Source organism: Emydura macquarii, unplaced genomic scaffold (genome assembly GCF_026122565.2).
Source record: "Emydura macquarii macquarii isolate MOO-44397 ecotype Brisbane River unplaced genomic scaffold, CSIRO-AGI_Emac_v2 contig_3692, whole genome shotgun sequence".
NCBI lineage: Eukaryota > Metazoa > Chordata > Testudines > Chelidae > Emydura > Emydura macquarii.
This window is the reverse complement of record NW_027133829.1, coordinates 2693-25758: the sequence shown is the minus strand read 5'-3', so window position 1 is coordinate 25758 and position 23066 is coordinate 2693. Positions and strand designations below refer to the sequence as shown.

The window sequence follows — 23066 nt, the reverse complement described above, 5'->3', positions numbered from 1 at the left end:
GGCACCTATATAAGAAAAGCCCCAAATATCGGGACTGTCTCTATAAAATCGGGACATCTGGTCACCCTATTTCTGCTACATCTGTTCCCATCAGTTTTCCTTCCTGTATCATTCTACAGCATCAACTCTCCATCTATTTCTTAATCTCAGCTGAAAGTACACTTATTTTCTTGCCTGTATCTCTCACTAGCTCCATCCCTGTGCTATTGTATCTTAAATGAAAAAAAAATATTGTTTAAGTATGTAATTTTTGTCAAGAGCTTTTGGAAACAATATTTTCTAACATGTTCTGCTCTGTGAGCTCCTTTACTCTTGCATTTATTTTTTCTTTCCATTAATTGTGTAATGGCTTCCCCAGTGATGGGCAGGCTATTTTTATTAGTTACTGTCATCAGCCAAGTCTCTGCTTCATACAATAGCATACATGGCATATAATGATCTGACCTTTAGTTTGGTGTGGAGACCTCTGATTGACCAGATTTTTTCATCCTTCCAGACGGGGTGTTTATTTTTCCTAACTCATATGAATATATTTATCACCCCCACCTTCAAATGTCATCACACTCCCCAGGTAGCAGAACTACATACACTTTATTTTGCAATGACTTGTGCATTTATTTTTCTTTAGATGTTTGGAATTTGGATCTGTGCACTTTTTCTGCTCGATACAGCCAGAGGTGAGACATGGTATTGACCAGGACGACACTATTGTTAATGAATTTACTCACGTTCAGATCAAACTACAATCAATAGAGAGGCGTTTTAAGGAAAATGTTACAGTAATACATGTGCTTTGGACAGGTTCTCCTCTATATGACTGACTTGCTCTTTAGTTTAATGTCTGTCACATTCAGCCAATAAATGTTTTTCATTTTAAAATAAATTAGTTAGCAAATGGAATGGGAGATAGCTCTGTATATCTATGTAGGAAAGGAGCCTAATCCTTTCAAGATTATTGTTTCCTCTTCAGACTAACTACCAAATATCTCTATATTATTTGTATTGCATTAGCACCTAGGAGCCCCAGGTATGGACTAGGTGCTGTAAAAAGACAGAACAAAAGAGCTTACTATCTAAACATAAGACAAGGAAGAATAGGTAGATACAAACCGATATATAAGGGAAACACAAGGAAACATGAGACAAGTTTGCTCAGCAGGATAGGTGGTGGTCAGAGTGGTCATTTATGTTTATCTATATTTACTCCTGTTACATTGGAATTTAATGCAAAGGAAGTTTTGCAGCTCAGAAAAGCAGATAGGCCCACATTTTTAAGGTGTGCACACAGTTTTGTGCAAACCCACACTGCTCCTCCAAAATGACTGATGCAGGAATATAAGCTAGAGATTTATCTTAAATATTGGGGCTGCAGTTTCCCTCAGTCGGTAATTCTGACATACCAAAGAATACAGGCAGGTGTGAACCTTTGTTAACAAAGCATTCTGAACATGTAAAGAGCTATATAAGTATCTAAGGGCATGATCCAAAAGCTCATTGAAGTCAATGGAATGACTCCTTTGAAAATGACTAAATCACATGTCAGGTCCCAACATACACCCTACTTACATTTCCATATCCAGATTTTGCTCTGATCCCAAATGTGTTTTTAAAGCATACAATATATTATACTGACCACTTGTCAAAAGTTATGAACAACATTAGTCTTGGCTGCCACTATTAAAAATTCATTATTGACCCTTGGTTCTCATAGTTTCCAATCATTTGTATTATTCTCCTCTACTTAGAATAGGAATTAGTTGGAGTATTGCAGGTGCGGTGATAAGTGTTGGTCAATGGTGACTTTTAAATGGCAACTCTCATATACTCTAACTATATTGCTATTATATTAAAACAATAATAGAAATTAAGAGACTCCAACTTTTTTTTAGGATTTCACCACTTCCCCGGGCTGTGCATTGCTTTGGGCACTATTGCTTCCACACTTCAAACCTTTTGGCTAATAAAAGCAGATATTTGATTAAAGATGTGGGCCAATCAGATATATACATTTTATTTTGTTTTTTTTTACTCCTCCCCCTTGTATTATTGCACAAGAAACAATAATTTAGATAATCCCGAACAGCACCAGGAGTGGTATAAAAAATTGCCTCAAGCAACAAGACCCAAACACTTGCTTGTTTTAGGAAGGCACAGAGTCAGGATTGCATTGACTGTCTTCATCAGATAGGTTTGCAATGAATTTGCACAATACAGTTCGCAAAAGAGCTTACTGTACAAATAGCAGCTGTCTTAATGCCCAGGTTCCTGCCTCTGACTTCTAAGCCCTTCCCAGTCAGGCCATTGGAACATAGGAACTGCCATACTGGATCACATGCAAGCCCCATTTAGCCCAGTATCGCAAGCCCCATTTAGCCCAGTATCCTGTCTCTGACAGTAGCCACTACTTACTGCTTCAAAGAAAGGTGCAAGAGACCCTGCACTAAGCAGTTATGGGATAACTAGCCCCCAGGGGAAGTTTCTTTCTAACTGTCATTAATTAAATGTTGGGTTATAAATCTACATACTTCAGGGACTAAACCCTCAAAACCTCTTTTTAAAATCCTTATTAATACGACTCTGGATGTTCTTGTTATTCACACAAATTTCCTGCTAAGGCCTTGGCCTCAACAATAAACTTGTAACAATGAGTTCCACCGGCTAAATGTATTTCCCATTTGGCTTCCCTTCCTCTTAAATCAAAGACCCAAACCTCAGGCATCTCTAAAGAAATGATATCTAAAAATGTTGAAAGTGAAGCTCCACCAGGTTACAGTCTCTTGAGGCATCTTCAGACCTAATTCCTATGTATGCTGACAGCACTTGAAGACCATTTCTAAATAGCCAACTAGCTTTTAGCGGACTACGACCAAGTTCCCCAGAGATAGCAGTTCTGGTAACGTGCCCTAGATACAGAGCTGCAGGCGCAGTTTGCTAAATTGTACAGATTGGTTAATTAAAATTAGGCTTTGAAGAAGCTTCTTGTTACAGTGCTGTTGGCTTCAGTGATCTGCCTTACATCAGGCATAACTGAAAATGGCTAAGAATCAGTGGATGCCATGAGTTTGCTGGTGAACATTCATCATATAACACAGCTATTCTTCTTGGAAGCTCCTTGTTTAGTCAGTGCACTGTTAACCCTAGAAAAAGGTGTGGGCTTGCTCTGTGTCAATGTGTCTGCAATAAAGGGCAACTCCTGCCCCACCTATAGGGAACTGGGGCAACCCCAGTGCTGAAGATTCTGCATGGCAGAGATTTTCAGGTCCTCCCCATTTTCTCCCAGATGTGGTGAGTGTGGGTGACAGAGCCAAGGAGTCTGCTCCATTCATTACTCTTACTTTTCTTAGGGACACCACAGGAGCAATTCAGAATACCGTGAGGCCCTGTCTTGCTCCCAGTGCAATCCATGGGGTTGCTAGGAGTATCCATCACAACAGAACTTCTCTCTAGAAATAAACTCATGTAACACCATTCAAATCTGATTCAGCTATTCTCAGCTCCCCTGATGTAAAAAGAAGTAAATCTCTCTGATCAACTTCTTCTAAAGTGGTGGCAGCCTCAGCCGTACAACCTAACTTAGAACCAATTTCCAAAACATTAATAATTTGCTTTATGTGCCACAGGAAAAGAAGTTTGCTACAAAAGGCTCGGATGCTTTACAGATAACCCACCATGGGGTGGGACATTACAAAGGCCACTGAAAGGCCTACCCAACTCTCCAGAATCCATAAATACCACTTTCCTCCTTTACACTAGAGACAACCTCAAAAGATTTCAGGTAAAAGCCAACTCTGTTTTACATACTACTCATTCCAGAAATTAATTCTGATTTTTTTTTTCCTTTCTCCCATTCTCTCAGCCAACACAGTCCCAACACAGCAGGCTTGATTTCTGCAGTATACACTGTCTCAACAGCGCAGACTGATTTCTCCCTCTCCCATCTCATTTTTCCAGACATTGTGTGACCAGTAAAGTATTAGGTTTAACCGTTCATCTAATGTGATTCCAGTGATATAGGTTATCTGAAGTATTCTGAACAGTAGTTTGCATCTGACATGCTTCTCAGTTGCAGACAAAGGGCCATATTCTGGCTTCAGGTGGTTTGCCAAAGAGCCAGAGCTGGAAAAGGAACCACAAGGAAGGCCTGTCCTGTCTCACTTTTGGCATAATGAGCCTGCAAAGGCATGACTTTGCAGGGCCTCTGTGGCTCCAGCCTAGAAAGGGAATTTCAGGGCAAGGTTTAGGATTCAAGAATACAGCCCACACATTTTAGTACTGAGATCTCTGAACTGAACATGGCTGCTTTCAGAGGTCCTGCTTGTGTGGATGGCCCACAGAGAGCAGAAACCAAGGGTGGGGAATGAGGGAGCAGATTACAAAAGAAAAACGATAAAGAGATTAAAAAGGGATGGAGAAAAGAGAAGGAACAAGAATAAGAGGGATGTGAAGATGAAGGAGAGATTTGGAAAGGGGGAGAGAGAGAGATAGGGAAGGCTAAAGAGAAGGAAGGTGAGAAAAGCAGAGGAAAGGCTAGTAAAAGGAAAGAAAGGGGGAGAGAGATGGAAGAAGAGGGAACCATTATTAAACATGTTATAAAAGTGAGACTGAAAGAGAACTGAGACTGGAAAAGCTGAAGGAAAACCTTTGGCAAGATATAACACAGAGAGAAGGGAACGACAAAGGAGAACAAAAGCAAGGGACACATAGAAAGTTGTTCTTTCTTTTAGCCCCATTTGCAGTTTATTAAAATCACAAAAAATGTTTGAGCCTCATTATCTCCCTGCTGTCGATTGTAAGATTATATTTGGAGCAGTCCCTGGAATACCCAGGTAAGCCTGGTCCGTCTGGCAGACCAGTCTGTCAGTGGAGGCAAACTGATGGGAAGGATGGTAGAATTTGGTGGGATCTCTCTGGTCGAACCTGACCCCACACTCAGTGGGAGTTTTTCCATTTACTTCAATGGGAGTTGGAGCCAAGCCCAATCTGCCATCAGCGATGAGTTTGCATTGCTTTGTTTCTATAAGCACATCTGATGAAGCATCAGATGCAATCATTTCTGCCTGTGAGAGTGGGCAGGTAAGTAAAGACCAGCTGAAGCACCTTTGAAAAGCAATCCTACGGAGATGTGAGTTGGGTGCTTGGGAGGTGACGTCGGATCCTCCTGGGCAGGGTCAGCTGGGCAGGGAAAGGGCTGTTTCTCTAGAGCCAGCTCAGGTAGAGAGGTGTAAGAAGGCAGCAGTGAGAGGTGGCTGGGCTAGCTTTCTGGAGCCACTTGCACTGGGAAAGGGAAGGAGGCAACTGGGGCATCTACAGTGACAGGAGAATAGGAGTGACAAGAGGAAGTAATGCATTGGGGGGGGGAGGAAAAAAGTAGAGGGGGGACAGCTGGAAGAGGTTTGCGGCAGTGGTAGGAAGAGGGAGAAAGTGAGGAGTCTTCATTGGGAGAGTAGAAAGGAGAGAGGGTCCCAGTCCCATCACTTATGTTAAGAACCAACCAGAACTGGGTGAAAGTTTGTAACCAAATTCGTATCTGACCTTCTCAAGATGTTGCAGGTGTTTGGGTTCAGGCTCTGGCTTGAGCCCCATCTGTAGCACAGTGTGTGCATGCAATGCATTTGCTGGGATGGAGATGACTTTGGTGGGAGAAGAAAAATGACCCACCAAAGAAAGCCAATCCTAACTGGTTTACAGAGAAATCAAAATTCAAGTAATTTAATTGTTACCTGGCAATAGAAAAAATACTGAGGTTTGTGCCTTTTTTTGTTTGTTTTGTTTTTTTACAATGTATAAAAAAGAATCAAGAGATTTTTATTAGTGCTAGTTTTTAAAGAATGGGATTTTTTTTAAATTTATTTTTCCTGGTTGTTTATCACCTTTAAAAAAAAAAAACTTCAGGATTTTCAGGCCTGGTCTTCCCTGGAAGACTTGTTGAGGGTCTTGGATATATTCCCCGACTTCTCTCAACCCTTCACTGAAGGTATGGGGGTGTAGAGTACTGAGCAAAATCATATTTTCTCCCAATTGCTTATTGAAGTATTCAAGCTTAACAAGCGTTACCAAAAAGAGTTTTAAACAAGCCACAATTAAAAACAAATTAATTAAAATATTGCTTTCCCTTTCAACTAATCAAACATTACTCAGGAACTCTGATCTGATCACAGACAGTCTTTCAGTTGCCTAGAGAGTCTTTAAGATAAAAAAGAAACAGGTTAGAAATTCAGGTCCCAGTTCTCTCTCTCGCTGTCTCTGATTTTCTTCTAAAAAAAAAGTGGGAACAAACATGCAAGTGACTTTCAGTCCATCAGCTTGTAGGTATTTCCTTTGATACATTTTAATAACACCTAGTTCTTATATGACAGTAGATCTCAAAGCTAAGGGAAAACTAAGGGTATGGCTACATTACAAGTGCTGCACCTACGCCGCTCTAGCATAGACACTACAGCAATGGAAAGTGTTTTTCTGTTACTGTAGGAAATCCACCCTCTTGAGAGGCAGTAGCTGGGGTCAATGGAAGAATTTTTCTGTTGACTTAACTGCATCTTCAGTCGGGGTTAGGTTGACCTACCTACATTGCACATAGCATGCAAATTTTCACAGCCCTGAGTGATGCAGCTACGTTTTACCAGACCTAAGGCACAGAGAGGAGAAGTGACTTACCCAAGGTCCCCCAGCAGACCAGTGGCAGAGCTAGGAATGGAACCCCAACTCTTCTGAGTCTCAGTCCCATGCTCTACCCACTGGGCCTCACTGTCTCCATATGAAAACACATGCCAAGGTAGAATATACAGATCTTTTCCTTTTTTTTCCTTCTTGTTTTCTTTCTTAATACAGGAGATTTCTGCTATAAATCCCTCAACTATCAAAGCCTCAAATTTCCGAACACACAGGAAAACTCGTTTCATTATACACGGATATACCATCGGTGAAGACTACCCCAGGATAATAGATATATGCAGGGTATAATATGAATATTATCTCATAGTCATTCCATTTCAACCTGAAATTTCAGCTTTCATTTTTTAAACTATTTGGTATGTAGTGTCTAGCTAAAACGTACTGACTTCAAAACATGGTTAGATCTATTTTCTCTTTAAATTCTTTCTGTGCTTTTTGGTACACCAGTAATTCATTTCTTATGACTTATGGAGGAAAATGCAATGAGGGTTGGGGTTAGGGCTTCAGGCTGTGCTGGAACAGAGGGCTAAATCTGGCCCTGCATTTGGAACTTTGTGTCAGCAGATTTGTTACCTATGTGAGAAGAAACAGAATCCAGGACAGCCTCCCATAACTTTCATCGTAGGTACTTGGATGGCCCCCATCCTGGTACAATCTGAGCCCCCTCACAATCTTTCATGTGCTTATCCTCACAGCGTGTCTGTGAGAAGGGAAGAGCTAATATCCCCATTGTACAGCGGAGGAAGGGAAGCACAGAGAGATGTCCATGTGCCACAGTGACTTCAACCCAGGCTCCCCAAGTCCTAGTGTAGTGCCCTAATTACTGGGTCTTCCCTCCTCATTGTTTTGTGTTGACTCCACTAATAGGAGTAAAAAAAGTACTAAAAGTTTATCTTCATTAGTCCAGTAAGCTGATGAGGCAGTTGTGCCTGGTGTCATTTTTATACTGCCACTTTTCTAAATAGAAACACAACAAGATTTGAACTTCTGAGGGGTTATTAGAAAACTATTAGATAAAAAAAAATCATGTTGAAAAAACAAATCTTAGCCGAGTTGCTTTACAATTTTGGGGAAAATTTTTGTATATACAACCTGGGGTCAAGTCCTGCTCACCTTACTCACACACAGTCTCATTCTGTCCCCCCTACCAATGGTACGTATGCTTCACTCTGTGGGGATCAATAGAACTACTTGCAAAATGAGGTACTCAGTGGAAGAGTTGTAGAATAGGGCCCATGAGTTGCACCAGGGCTTTCCATCTGATAGTCACATGAGTAATGCAAGCAGAATTTGTGGTCATTGGGGCATCTTGCACAAGCAGGTGCTAATTTCATAAATAAGAGCCCGGCCCTCAGTGACTGAGATGAGACTCTCTGCCATAGCACAGTATAATTCAGTCATTACTTGATTATTTAGTTCCAATAACTTGACTCCTGACTTTTAACTCATACTGGTTTCCTTCCATCCTCTTGTTTTCATAACCACCAGGTCATGCTTAAAGCGGAAGATGTGAACTGCATTATTGTAGATTGGAGAGATGGCTCAAATGCATTGTACACTGAAGCAATAAACAACATCCGTGTTGTGGGGGCTGAACTGATCTATTTTGTGGACTTTCTTGAGGTAAAAATGCCTTATTTAGCCACTATTCCAGGCTGTGTGGAGCACACCCACTGACATACAGTCCATGTGGTGGAGTTTACATCAGGTTTTATTTTCTATGTAGACCCTAAATCTTTTTCACATGATGGGTCTAAGAAAATACCTGGGATGTCCTTAGCTCAGAGTTGGCACCGTCAGAAAGCAGGGGAGTTCTGAATGCAGCAGTTGATAACCACATAAACATTCCTCCTTCACATACAAATAAAATATAGGCTTTACTCTAAGTGCCTGAGAGTCCCATTAAAGTTCAGCATGTGTTTGCAGAATCTGGGTCATAACCGCAAAACATGCAGGCAGGAGACATCCTAAAGGCAGCCCTAGGAAAGAGGCAGCCAATTAATCTGACAAGCCACTAGGTGGCAGTGTATCTTCACCAAATGAACTGACAGCCCATCACTGGGAGTGAGAGGTATGGAACCTGACTCAGACCTTATTTTTTGAACTGCTTTAAATCAGTGGCTCTCAACCTTTCCTGACTACTGGACCCCCTTCAGGTGTCTGACTTGTCTTGGGTACCCCCAAGTTTCACCTCACTCCAAAATTACTTATTTGCAAAATCAGACAAAAATACAAAAGCGCCACAGAAAAATTGCTGACTTTCTCATTTTTACCATATAACTATAAAACAAATCAATTGGAATATAAATATTGTACTTACAAGTCAGTGTATGGTATATAGAGCAGTATAAAAAAGTCATTGTCTGTATGAAATTTTAGTTTGTACTGACTTCGCTAGTGCTTTTTATGTAGCCTGTTGTAAAACTAGGCAAATATCTAGATGATTTGATGTACTCCCTGGAAGAGCTCTGCACACCTCTGGTTGAGAAGCACTGCTTTAAATTACATGGGGCTATTAAGTCTGCATGTGAACTGAGTGCTGGTGGAAGGGTTCAGGCTGACATCCCTGTACAATAAAGTTCTAGTTCTCCACAGGACGGGTACAGCACAGACAGCAGTTGTGCAAACTTTCCCACCTAGCCTCACAGCCCTGACCTGAAGAATGGGGATGTGGCTTGGGGTGGGTGAGGGGGGGATCGGGGGCAGGAGAGGAACCAGTGTCATTCTGCTGTTGCCGAACAGACTCCAGAAGTGGGGAGCAGGCTAGTCAGTGCCCCAGAGACTACGGGAATGTGCTTGTTCAGGGGAGGGTGAAGACCTGGAAGCATGGCTGGGGTGGGGTCATCATGATCTAGTAGGGGTTTGGGGTAAGTTGGACATAAAGTCCACGATGGAGGAAGGCATACATCACCTCACAGCACTGGACCCTGAGCGTAAGGCCACTGTACTAGGTGTTATCTCCATTTACAAGTCCCATCTCTATAGTGTAACGTTTTCATACGCTGCACATTTGGGCACAGACATGACAGACATTTGCAGGGTCAGAAGATCTAGCTCCTAATGAAGTCCTCTCCCTGGCACTCTCTTTGCCCAGCACAAACATATGATTTTTTTGTTCATTTTCCTGCATCAACAGAAGGAATATGGATATTCTCCTGCCAATGTCCATTTCATTGGCCATAGTCTTGGAGCACATGCTGCTGGGGAGGCAGGGAGAAGGAAACCAGGCATCGGAAGAATAACAGGTACCATAGGCTACTTCATCAGATGGGACTTGGCACTTTTTCAGCAAGAGGGAAGAAGCTAACAAAGCACAGGCACTAGCTGATGAATCCACAATACAGATAGCATTAGGCGACAGCATTAGGCCTATGTGATCATATACAAAGAGGGCCTTGTTTTTCACTGGATCCACATCACCTGCCGCAGCACTGTCCCAATTTCCCCTCCTGAGCCACGTCTGACTCCAGGAAGACTGGGTGGCAACAAAGAGTGAAATTCTTAACTATTCCTCACCTGCTCTGTGCTAGGAAGACTGTGCTGCACCTCTAGCTTCGGTGCATAAAGTGAGAGCTGACCAAACTTACTGGAAGTGTCAAGTGTACACAGAAGCAGGAGGGAGGGAGTCACCAGTGGGTGAAGCTCAGCTTGTTTCACTACACTACAAATCCTAGGCAAGCTCTGCGTAGAATGTTAATTAACAATTGCAAAATATTTATGGTAAAGTTATTGTGGGTGTGGTTACAGATGTTTAAACATTAATAACTCAGAATCCATATTTATTCTTGAAAGTTCAATTTAACACAGTTTCCTTCAATACTTCAGATCGTGACCTTTTCAAATAAAAAAATAAAACCATGTCCCCAAGCTACTGGACAATAAGGGGTTTGCTAGCGCTGTCTGCAGCACCACACACCCCAAGGAGACACACCTGGGTGAATGACAGACATTCACTGCACACCCGCAAGAGGATAAGGGTCAAGGCACACAACAGCAATTACCGCTTCTCATGAGACACTATGCTCAATGCTGCCTTGTTTGGGGATAACGCTGTAACTAGGTCTGTGTGCAACAGACAATAATCTAAGCCACTTCTGGGGACCTGGGACTAGAACCCTTGTCTTGTGGTGCCAAGACAAAACTTCTACCACTAGAGCTGAAAGGGTATTCTTAGCCAATGAGCAATAGTAGGGCCCAGAGGTTCTCTGTGGGCCAGGTGCTAGAGAGCAACAGCATTCATTCATAATGCAAAACCAGTACACTAGAACCGGTGGACAATTTGTCATCTATATCCTGCTCTATAGATTATGTCATTAATTATACTGATTCCTTAAGAATTCCCAGTTATCACTCTAAGCTTTGGCAGGTTCTTGTCCCAAGAGCAGGCCTAGTATTATTAAAATTACCATTCAGTTGGGACACCGATGTGCACGGTAGCCACACCCACAGTTTAGCAACTCCTCTGTATTTGTAATAGTTTACTAATACATTCAGCAAAGACACAAGCACTCTACACCAGTCAGGTAGACAGAGCTAATACAGAATTTACACCTGAACATCCAAATATTCACACCATCCCTGGCAGAACCACCTGAACTGTTAGCCATTATCTTCCTCGTCACAGTCATTCATCAGTGCCATCATCCTGGTGCCTCCCAAAGGCGCCATCTCACTCTCTCCTGCTCACAGGCAGGGATACGACTTTTATAATATGTTACTCTGATGCCACTATGCCTAATACCTATTCAGTAGAGGTTTCTCCCCTCTTCCTTATTTGTGTTTCCTCACCCTACTTTAGGTTAGTATATTAATAATCTCATCTTATTATCATATATGTCAGTTCATTGCCATGACACTCTTGTGATCAGAAATCTGCAGATGTTCCTATCCTAAAATATCCAAAAGCTGTGCTTCGCTTATGTTCCTGTGGTTGCCTGGTGTCGGTATGTACAGACTTCCCCTTAACACTCTATTCCCAATTCTCCATAACATAGGGATGACCGCTGGGTCATTTATCTGTGCCAAAATTCATAGATCTCAAGCTTTATGCTAACTGCTGAAGCCAATGTCTTACAGGATACAGCCCTGTAGGTTACATAATCAGCTCCCACATTTCTGTTTATTTAGGCTTGGATCCAGCGGGGCCTTTGTTCCACAATACACCTGTTATGATCAGGTTGGATCCTTCGGATGCAGAATTTGTTGATGTTATTCACAGTAATGCAGGTCGTTTACTCTTTGACTTCGGTAAGTTTTTGCACAGAGACAAACACTTGCACTGATCTTGACAGCAGTCCTCTGGAAGGCAGTCACCACTGACCTCTTTACATATTTCAGCCAGCGGCATCCTTCAAACTTGTGGCCATCTGGATTTTTACCCGAATGGTGGGAAAGCTATGCCAGGATGTGGGGAACTTCGGTCACTGCCTTCAAGTTTTGATGTCAATGACATCATGAAAGGTAAATACATTTTAAACATTCACTACCTGGTTGCACGCTATAGTTTGAAATGGACTACAAATAAGCCTTTTGGATTCTTATTGTGAATACAATTTATCTACTGGTGTTTTGGGGAAGGGAGAAGATATTCAAAAACAGGAAGTTTAAAAGCAAGTTGTGAAATATGCAGATTTTACTGTGCATTAACTAACCAAGTTCCCATCAGGCATTCAAATAATATCATACAGATTTGTTCACTGAGTGCAAGGCATGCCCTATGACACTTCTGCCACGTGGACCTCAGTGACTGACATCAATGGAAGTTCTGGAATTTTAACATTGGGGCCAATGTTAACATGTGACTTAGTCGGGCAGAAGTATTTTAAAATCTGAACTTTCCTTATTCTTCGAAAGATGTTGGTCGCAGTGGGGCAAGGTATAAGAGGCACTCTTCCATGTCACTGTTAGCACTGGCCTTCTCAAAGGGGGCAGGTAGATATATACCTCACTAAACTAGGCAACAGAACAGTGGGGAGGGAGTTAAATAACTTTTCAGAGGGTGATAGAGTGACTGCTGCAATGTGTGATCGTCAGGGTTTTCAACTGATTGGGTTTTCAACTAATTAAAAAATTGGGTTCTCAACTAATTTAAAAAACCCAAATAAAATCCAAATGCCTACTTTCCAAATCCTCGAAAATCACAATATTTTAATTTGGATATCCTGCTGCGGTGTCATATGGGAATTGCAGTTTGTTTTCCTCATGTCCACACTGTCATCTCTGGGGGCTCCCCAGCCAGGCTATATCTCCCAGGATTCACCCCAGTCATGCATGCAACTACCACCCCTCTCCATGAAGAAAGATCATGCTGCATCATGGGAGATGCAGACTGGCCACGGAGCTTGGCCTGTAGAGGAGAATGGAAGCAAGAGCACTCAAACGACAACTCTCATGATACACTACAGTAGCATTTGCAAATCTAAATACTTTGGATTTTGGCAAAAAAAAAATCATTTTTTGATTTTTTGCTAGATCGTTGGGACTTTTCTGTGGAAAGTTTAGATCAAATCAGTTTGTTTGTTCTCATCAAAACTATCTGTGGGCAAAAAGCCCTTTTTCCATCAAATTCTGCCAAAAGGGTTCAGATGGAGTAGTTACTCATGCAGTTACTGACGATACAGTATCTTTATTCCTGTCTCCAGATTAAACATTAAACACTTTGCATCTATTATGCTTAATAATAGTTGGCATTGATTTGCTTTACAAACACTGCTTAGTAAGTCCTCACCACAGACATATGATATGGTAAGTAGATAAATATTAAGATCTCCTTTTTACAGATGTTCATTGGCTTGCACACAGCCACAAAGAGAGTCAACTGTCAGAGCTAGGTTTTTTAAAGAGAGGACTAAAAGCCCATCTGAGTTAGACAACTAGAATGCAACAAACATACAAAAAAGACATCATCCAGATTATTTCCCAAAAACAATTATGAAAACTTTTCACACACCTAGTTTTTTACATACTAAGGGCATTATATGGTGTAAATTGGACTGCCTTTAAAATGCACAAATACAGATGGGTGAAATCCTGGCTTCACTGAAGTCTACACCAAGTCAACTCCCACTGACTTCAGTGTAGCCAGGATTTCACTCCTCAGTTGGGTTAATCCGCTTTTTCCAAGTTGGCTCAGAACCACATCTATATTATTTTTTGAAAATCATCCAATTTTTGTACATTCCATAGGTCTGCATGGCGCTTTACAGAGAGATTGAAAACAATACCTACCCTAAGGAGCTTACAGTGAAGAGACCCAATCCTGAAAGCACTTCCTTGTCCCCAGTGCTGTAGGTCTGCAATAGTACATTTGTGGGGAGGGACAAGGCTGAAACAAGTGATTTTAACAAAAATCAAGAACAAATTGCAGAATATCTTGATGTTCCATGCATTTCACAATATCACTGGTGTCAATGGATTGCAGACCTTGTAGTCCTTAAAAAGCAACAATACAAAATCCACGGAAGTCACAAGATTTGCTACAGATCTATCTTATTCTAAGAACAGGGAAAAAACAGCTATGACATAATACTTTTGTGGCAATACTTGGCAATTGACTATGTAATTGGTGACTACTGTATGCTTTCAGAATGCTATATTTATCAACTATTCCAACTCCTCAAAAAGTTGAAAGGAAACCCTGCTAAATCCCCCTGGGTAGTCTTTTAAACTAAATTAAGCATGCAAATTAAGTATTGCAAAATCCTGCACCTGGATTTTCTCAGGCACTCTCCTGCAGCCAGACACAGCTCCACTGCCTTCGGGAAGCCTCTGCATGGATAATGGGACATACTTGGGCAGACCCATTTGCAGGATCGTGACCTAGATTCTGTCCATCGAAAACATATCAGAAACTAATGAACAGCAAGCCTAATTCTTTCCATAAGGTCAAAAGAAATAATTCACATTCTAAAACACATTTGCAAAACAAACGTTAAGTGCAATCATTGTATTCCCAATTGTTTTTGAGCAAAAAGACCTAAATGTCTGGTTTTGTCATGGATTTCATGATCATGACATGACTGCCATACAGACTTAATCATTATTTTATGGATGTTTTGCCCAGTATTTAGGTCTGTTGGATGCTCACATAAAAGAAGCCTCCGGTATTATTCTGAAAGCATTATCATGCCCAGTGGATTTATTGGATATCAGTGTGAAACATACAATGCCTTTAAATTGGTAAGTATCATATACAAGCAAGGATCAAGAGCAGAAACTGAAAGGATCCAGAGGAGGATGAGGAAAATGATTAGAGGCACAGAAAGAGATCCACGTGAAGAAAGATTACAGTTAGTACTGTTTAAAGAGATGAGTATGAGGGGGAATAACAGGAGCATATAATATAATGAATACTACGGAGAAAGGAAGTCATGAACTCCTATGTTTACCCTCTCATCTAATACCAGGAACAAGGGAACATTCAATTAAAAAGAAGTATATTTAAAACTGATACAATGAAATGACTAGGTTTATTTAGAAATGCCTACTTAACCAATGAAACTGTTACATTAATTTAGATGGAACAAATGGGCTAAAGATGTTAACATGACCCAGTCATTGTTCAACATCTAACAAGTCTCAAACAAGGTCCAATGCTTGGTATGCAGAGACCTCAACCTGTTTGGCACTATGGCAAACACACAATTAAAAATCCTTTTAACCTTCTTTGAAGACAGAAAAGAAGGAAAAACAGTTAAAGCATTTGAAACAAAGTATTGAAGAAGGCTTTCATTTCAACAACATCCCTTGTTCCTTTCCCCTTTAGCTAGAGCAAGTTTTTAAAAGGAGAAATCCCATGTTGTCTGACAGTCTTTTAGATACTATTAAAGATGGTAATAAATATTCTTTTGGGGGAAAAGAGAAGAAGTTAGTTGAGATGGTCTGGAGATGTCATTGCTGCTGCTGTTAAAGTCCAATTTTAGAAAGAAAAGTTATCTTGTTTGACAGTCTTTTCAATGGTATCAAAGATGGCAATAACTGTCATCCTAGGTGGTATTTGGAATTCAGTGGGAGTTGAAAAGGATGTCAATGTAACCTGGATCCCTCTCTCTCTGGCCCATTATGGTCAGGTCATGTCTCAGGCTCACGATGATGGAGGGCCAGGGTCCCAGGAAATAGTGGGGTGGCAGCCATGGTGGTGAGGCTTGCTTCAATAGCTTTGGTTTGTTCCATCTGTTCTTTTTGTGTTTTCATTCCCCATAAAATCTTTCTTCTAAGGTCCCAAAAAAGGAGTGATGGGTGGAATAACCCAGTCCCTCATTATTTTGTCCACCAATTAGGCCTAATGTCTAACATACAAATTTTAGCTCATTAACTTCTAGATCTTCATCTCCTATTTTTTAACAAGCATAATATCAACACAATTCTTGAATCATACCAGTAGGCCTTTCTGTTTAAAAACTAATTCAATATTCTATCTACCATTCATATCTTTTCCCATCAACTTTTGTTGTTATATGTTAGTGTAACATCTTATGAACATTTACATACTTTTTACAGTTGAGCTCATAATTCAGGTCAATTTGTAGGTCCAATACCTGTTGAACTCATGCTCAATAGTCATCAATGAGGCCAGGACCTAAGTAGGATTTCATATGTGATTAGATGGTTACATAAATAAAAAGTACATCCACAGATCCACAGGATGAGACAAACATTTATACAAGACACAAACATTTGTGGTTCAGGGCCTAAAACAACTGCTAAGTGTTGAAAATGAGGAAGTCAGTGGGAACTGGTGATATTCAGCCCTTGGCAGGATTGGGTCTTTAATGAACCAACTCTGGTAATGCAATTGAGGGATAATTATATAGTGAATACAGTCTGTAATCCTTTCCCCATCTGTTCACAAAAGGGATGATTACCTCAGTGCTGATCAACAAGAAGCTTTATTTTTCCTTGCAGCAATATTATAGAATAACTTGGAAATTTGATATAATTCAGCATTAGAATAAAACCAGTGCTCTTTCCTACTGTATGCAATTTATTTCTGAGTGGAAAGTAATTCCATCCATGGCAGAAGGAATAATAGAAATGATCATAATGCCCAATTTAGCCCTGTTATCACTCTAATGTCTAAACAGCTATTGCTGCAAGAATGCTTTTCACAATAAGTCATGAACAACAAAATTCTACTCTCTGAATGTGGTAAACTAATTTTTTTCTCCTGAAATTAAATGTAAATACTTAAATACTATCTCAACTTATCTTCACTCATCTTTTTTTATGGATAGTAATGTCTGATCAGCAGGGTTGTACCTCAGAGTCCCGCTGACTTCATCTGGACTCTACATGGACATAAGGCTGATATGCATACAGATCAGATTTCAAGATTGGGGACAAAAACCAATTCATTGCATCACCATTATCAGTTCTATTCTCTATCTCGGTACTTATACAGCTCGTCGTCACTGTAGTATCTAAGTGCCTCACAATTATTAATGTTTTTATTCTCACACCACCTCTAGGAGTAGGGAAGTCTTATCCCCATTTTACAGATAGGGAACTGAGGCACAGGACAGATTAAACTCTTTGCCCATCATCACCCAAGAAGCCTGGGGCAATTAAAGGAATTAAACCTAGGTCCCCGGCGTTCCTGTCCAGTGACTTAACTAGACCATGCTGTCTCACAGATTTACTACATCCATAAAGAAATAAGAAAATTATTTTATCTCAGAAGTAAGCACATCCACCTCTCCTGATTTTTAAAGAGCACCTTGAAACTGGGAATGAGTACTGAATCAAGATGTCCTGACTCCAAATGTCATAAGAGCTGAGATGAAAAGAAAATAATACTTAATAGATGGTCTTATTTCAAACTAGGGATCCTGCTTCCCATGTCCCAAAGAAGGTTGCCCAGTGATGGGTCACTATGCGGATAAGTTTCTTGGCAGAACTGAGGAAGAAAACCAAACATTTTTTTTAAACACAGGACCGCTTCCACCATTTGCTCGTAAGTCATAACTCTGATTAATATGGTTTTAAGTCTTCCCCCTCTCATTTTGTTTCATCATTATTAGACCCCAGTCTGGCAATGAGCTCTGTGAGAATAGACCCCTATGTATCTGTGTTGAGTTCTATTGAAGTCAATGGATGCAGGGTTTGGCTTGAACGGAGCTCATTGTAAGATCCAGGTCTTCATGCATCTGTAAAGACAATTTGTCATCAATTTGCTCTAATTTATCTGGAGGTTGAGAATTGTTGTAGAACCAATTCAGTTGGTGATGGCCACTTTCAAGTCAATGGTGCTGCTAAATTCTATTAACTATTTGATAGTTTCAGAATTTCTATGACATGGGGAAAAATGTCCATTTTGAACTTCTTCAAAATTTTGAAGCAAAAGAAATCTTTGTTGCATTGTAGAGCTTGGAACAATTTTAGAAGGTTGGGTCATTTCATGAAATTTTTGCAAAATACATCCAGTCATAATTGTAAGATTTAGTCAGAAGGAATGTTTTGTATTTGTGAAAATGTAGAACCAGACTTTGAGTTGATCAATGTGGAAATTCACGGATGAATGCATTATTAACTCTCTTTAATGTTGGGCAGCAGGGAAAATAAATTAGAGCAGAAATAACGACACTTGTTCACTAAGCAGTACAACATGAAAAAGAAATTAGGAATAATGTACATCTTCTCACATCTTTTTAAGAGCAAAAAACTCAAAAATAAATGCATTTGGGAGACACAGAAGTCGGCCATTTCTTAAATCTGGAGAAACATCTTATTCTAAACACTAAACTGTGGAGGTGATATAAATCCTAATCTGAATCCAGATATTGTATTTTTTGCAGAGAGAAGGCTCTCTTTATAAGGGGCCAAACCAAAATTTATAATCCAAACACTTCCCAAACTTTGGGTTGCTTGAAATCTATATTTATATACAAACATTAGCACTTTAGGCCCTGATGCTACAATAAGATCTCCATGCAAAGCCCTACTGACCTCTATGGAGCTCTGCACAGGTGCAGAGATATATAGAAGCATGAATCTCGTTTGGAGGATAGTGGTTTGCAGGACCATAACATGAATGCTGCTGCTTTTGCTCTCACATGTGAAAGCTTTTGTACATCTGCATTTACAAATAAGACGGTTGTCCAAATTCATTTTTGTTAAGATCCTTTACAGCTCATGTTTTTTAAGAGTAGACAGTAATATATTGTTTGCACACACATTAAAAAAATATTTCTATCCAGCTGTGAAACCTAATTTATTTTGCTTTTGCATAGGTTGGAGGAAGAAAATATTTGTCAAAATATCAGGAACACAGATGATGTGGGGGAATATAGAGATAGCCTTAATTGGAACTAATGGGCTCAAAAGGAAATACACAATTGCCAAGTAAGTTTCACATCACAGAAAAAAGAAAGCTCTGCCAATGTTACTGTATTGAATGTACATCTGTTGGTATATAGTCATGTTCTTGTTGATATTACTGATCATTTACATTAGTAATAAAAAACTGAAAAGCGATGAAAATTCCCCTAACTACATATACAGATTGCTTGTTTTTCTTTTCCACTCTCTCTCTTTAGTTTTATTTTCTGAGTGTGAAATTTACCCATGACCTGGAGAGCTGGCACAAGGGCCTCTACACCCATGTAGGGGTGCTGTGCTAACTCAAAATAAGTGTGACCTGCTGGAGATCTTGGAGTGGGCTAGGGGAATGGGTATATGATATAGAACTATGTAGATCCAATGACCCTCTCTTGGGGGATGTGGAGCAGCAATGGTCATTACTGCAGATGAGATTAGAGGCTGCATGAGGCTTATGTGGCAAACCTGCAGCCTGTTTGTGAATTATGTTATAGAGTGTGAATTCTGTTCCATAGCCCCTGCTAAGTCTTCCCACCCAAGCCCAGAATTCCCTCCGCACCATTCAATGGCAATCATGGAAAGGGAAAAGAGGGGGTCCCGCACAGCCACAGCAGCTGTGTGAGGTAGAGCCCTAGGCAGGGGTTTGAGCTCCCCCAGCCCATCACAACACTGATCCAAAGGAGAGAGTCTACTCCAATATCAGCAGGGTGCTTTAACTCCGGTCAACTGCCACCGAATCTTCGAGGTAAGTGTAGACAAGCCCTTAGAAAGTCTCTTTTCACATCTGTTCAGCAAATGGTAGAATTTAATATAAAAGGCAGCAGTATTGCTGAGAGCTCCTAGCATATCAGTGCACCACCACACTCTTTGTTGCCTAGGCTATGCCAAGTAACATTTTCTTTTCACTATGTTGAAGAACACGGAGCATCTCTTTTCTTTCATGTTTCTTCCTTTAGCAGGGAAGTCTACATGCCAGGCACCACTTACACAACCTATATTGATGCAGAAATTCGGGGGAACATTTCAAAAGTTGAGTTTCTCTGGGAAAAGCATCCACTGTGTGTCTGCAAGGGCACCATGGGAGCAGAAAACATCACAGTAGTATCCGGAAAAGATAGGCAAGTGTAAGTACACTTACCACCTGTATTTCAATCATTTCTTCTGCAGAGAAAATGACAATTAAAGTTGCAATTTTTACATCCATCGTGATTTGTTCATGACAAGAAATAGGCTTCATCCATGAAATTAAGATTCAGATGCAAATTTCACTCATAAAGGGGTACGTTTGGTCCAGCATTTTGATTGACTATTTTGGATATCACCGCCAGCTTTGAACCATATCAAGACTTACCCCAGGTAGAGGAGAAATCAGATTTGGAATTTTGGCTTGAGTCCATCCAGACACATGAGAAAGTTATGTTTCCCTCCTGGACTGAAATTTTCCATGTTTGGTCTGAACCGGAGGGTAAATATATTTTGGAACAGTTAAGATAAATCCTACCTAATGATCCTTTAAATATTTATTCTGATAATTTAAAAAAAAAATGAAAGTATTTTTAGAAAAAGCAAATATTTTGAGGTGGATATGTTGACACAACATTAATAAAAGGAATAGGCTCCATGTTTAGTAACTGCTGCCATTGCTTTGAAAATTTCAAGTTGTACTGAAATATATTTACATATATTTTCTTTTGTTCACAGGTCTTCGTTTTGTAGCAAAGTCATTGTACAGCCTAGAGTTTGGCAAACGCTTACACCTTGCTAACATATTGATGAAAACTTTGTGTTTGTATTTACTGTGACCGCAACACACAGAACAACAGAATCTTTTTTCATTTGGTCAGTGGCAAACTGATTTCAAACTAGGTTCCTTCAATAAATACTAGAACTTTATTTACTTGGCTCTCTGCAAAAGCACTAATGGTGTGTTTCCAAATCCATTCACTGTCTCTATCTATCCCTTAACAGGGGAGCTAAACTCCTGTCAAGCTCAGTTAATGACAACGGAGCATAATAGATATTTTACCAATGCTGTAACTGTGTGGTTTGGTTCCATTTTTGTATCAATCTGAAAAAAACATTCTAAAAATGAAAAAGATCTCTCCTTGTTCACATACAGTAGAAAAGACTGTCTTTAAACCTCTGCCCTTCGGAATGTACTTTGTAAGTACAGGAGCCTTAAACATGCCAACTCATGCTGGGAGTGCCTGCTGCAGCATCTCGTCTTAATCCCCTTTTCCTGGGCAACTAAACATTCAGAGGATTTCTGGAATTTTCCATGGTTGTCTTTGGAACATCTGCTTCTTCACCAGTATTCTGAAGAGTGTCAATTGAAAATAAAAGTCTCCAAAGTTTGACTAGAATTATCTGGGGTATGCCCTTTTTTCCTGGAGGATATGTTTAGAGTTACATTTTGGCAACACATCTAAAAGCCTGTTGAGAACTGGCAGCACGGTGTATCCAGATACGGAGTCAGGCGTGTACATTGCAATAAAACCTGGCCATTGCTGGGCACGACGACATGCAGAGCACTTGATTTTTCTCTTTTTCCTCAAGAGTAGATTTGCTTGTTGCTACAGTTGCTACCCTTGCACTTGCTGTGGCTTGCTCCATCCATCTCTGCTGGATTTGATAGACAACCAGGACCTTTTCCCAACCCTTAAAACCTCTTGTATTCACAGAGCATTGTTCATCTCGTTAGTCAGAACAACACTGCAGTATTCAGATATGTTAAATGGCTTTCTTCCACCAAGTGACTGTTAAAAGGAAAATAATCAAGATAAGTTTTCTATACAAACTGATGTGGCTTATTAAAGCTAGAAAGACCATTAAGGTCACCTGTCACGTAAATTCTAGAGTTACGGGCTTAATCAATACTTAGGATCATGTTTATTTTCCTCCCAGAAAGAACACAAAGGATGGGACAGAGAGCATGTGCCATAAATATCTACCCTCTTTATCAGAATTCCAGCATCTGCTCATATTAGAGATGGACTTGAGCTGCATAGTTTGAATTTTTCCAAAAGTTTGGAGGTGTTCAGATTCTGTCTAGCTATAAGATAAACTAACAGTGTTGAAGAGGCAGAATTTGTTTCTGTTATAAACCTAGTTTTGGTTCCTGTCTAAAATCCCCCATAAACATCCTTTCAGTTTTGAACTTGGCATATGTGACTTGTGGCAAGCAGACAATTTTTTTTTTGACCAAGCATGAGGCCATTTCAAGAAGCCATTTTTAAAATATGGAACATAGAAATAATAAATATTAATAATTATCTGACAAATTCTTGCAACTCTTTACTTCCATATCCTGATTATGGGCTTGTTTGGAATACTTCAAATGATGATTTATTGGAAAGATCTTAATGAGATCTAGTTCAGAAGGCCAAACCTGAGAGACAGAAAAAGCATATTTAGAAATATCTAAATCCAGCCATATCATATGAGGTTTGCCAGAGGAACAGAAGTGGCTTAAGAAGCCTGCAGCAGTATTGACAAGTTCAGTAGACTTCCTGCTCAGATACAGTAACCCAGTTCACACACCAATCACACACACACAAAGGTCCCCAAGACCTGCATAATCAGGGAACCTACTCGTGTGCAACTCAGGAAGTCTACTTGGGCAGGGCCCCATTCCTGTGAATCTTTGTAAATTCCCAATACGAGTCCTCTCCTGTAGAACTCATAAGACACACAGGAGTGGGAGGAGTTCTGAATGCTTCTTCTTCTTGTTTGTTATTTGTACTACAGTAGCATCCAAAAGACCCAACTGAAATTTGACTGTTTGTACTAGGCATAGTACATACCCACACTACCTGTCCCAAAGAGCTTACATTCTAAACAGACAACACAGACAAAAAGAAGAATTAACCCCAGTTTACAGATTTGGAACTGAGGCTCAGAAAGGGTAAGTGCCTTCCCCAAGTAGATCAAAAGTAGATTTGTTACATTTATTTTTGTAATTTGAGATTGTGATAGTGGTATAATTGTTTGGGTGGAAGTACTGATCTTTCCTACTAATACCTGTAAAGTTACCACAGGTAATTTTAACAAAGCATTGACAGTAACCAGATATTGCTGTA

The 23066-nt window shown here is 40.2% G+C and overlaps 1 protein-coding gene across 1 annotated transcript; it reads left to right on the top strand.

Annotated features, from left to right (window-relative positions):
- Positions 1–628: 628 nt before the first annotated feature.
- Positions 629–20111, top strand: LOC137146103 (pancreatic lipase-related protein 2-like; the record flags this gene model as incomplete). Its single annotated transcript, XM_067537245.1, has 11 exons — positions 629–677; positions 3621–3775; positions 6829–6954; positions 8161–8295; positions 9809–9917; positions 11800–11923; positions 12014–12132; positions 14735–14850; positions 17494–17623; positions 18900–19011; positions 19944–20111. Coding segments are annotated over exons 1-11 (1343 nt in total), but the record flags the coding sequence as incomplete, so codon positions are not given.
- Positions 20112–23066: the final 2955 nt, after the last annotated feature.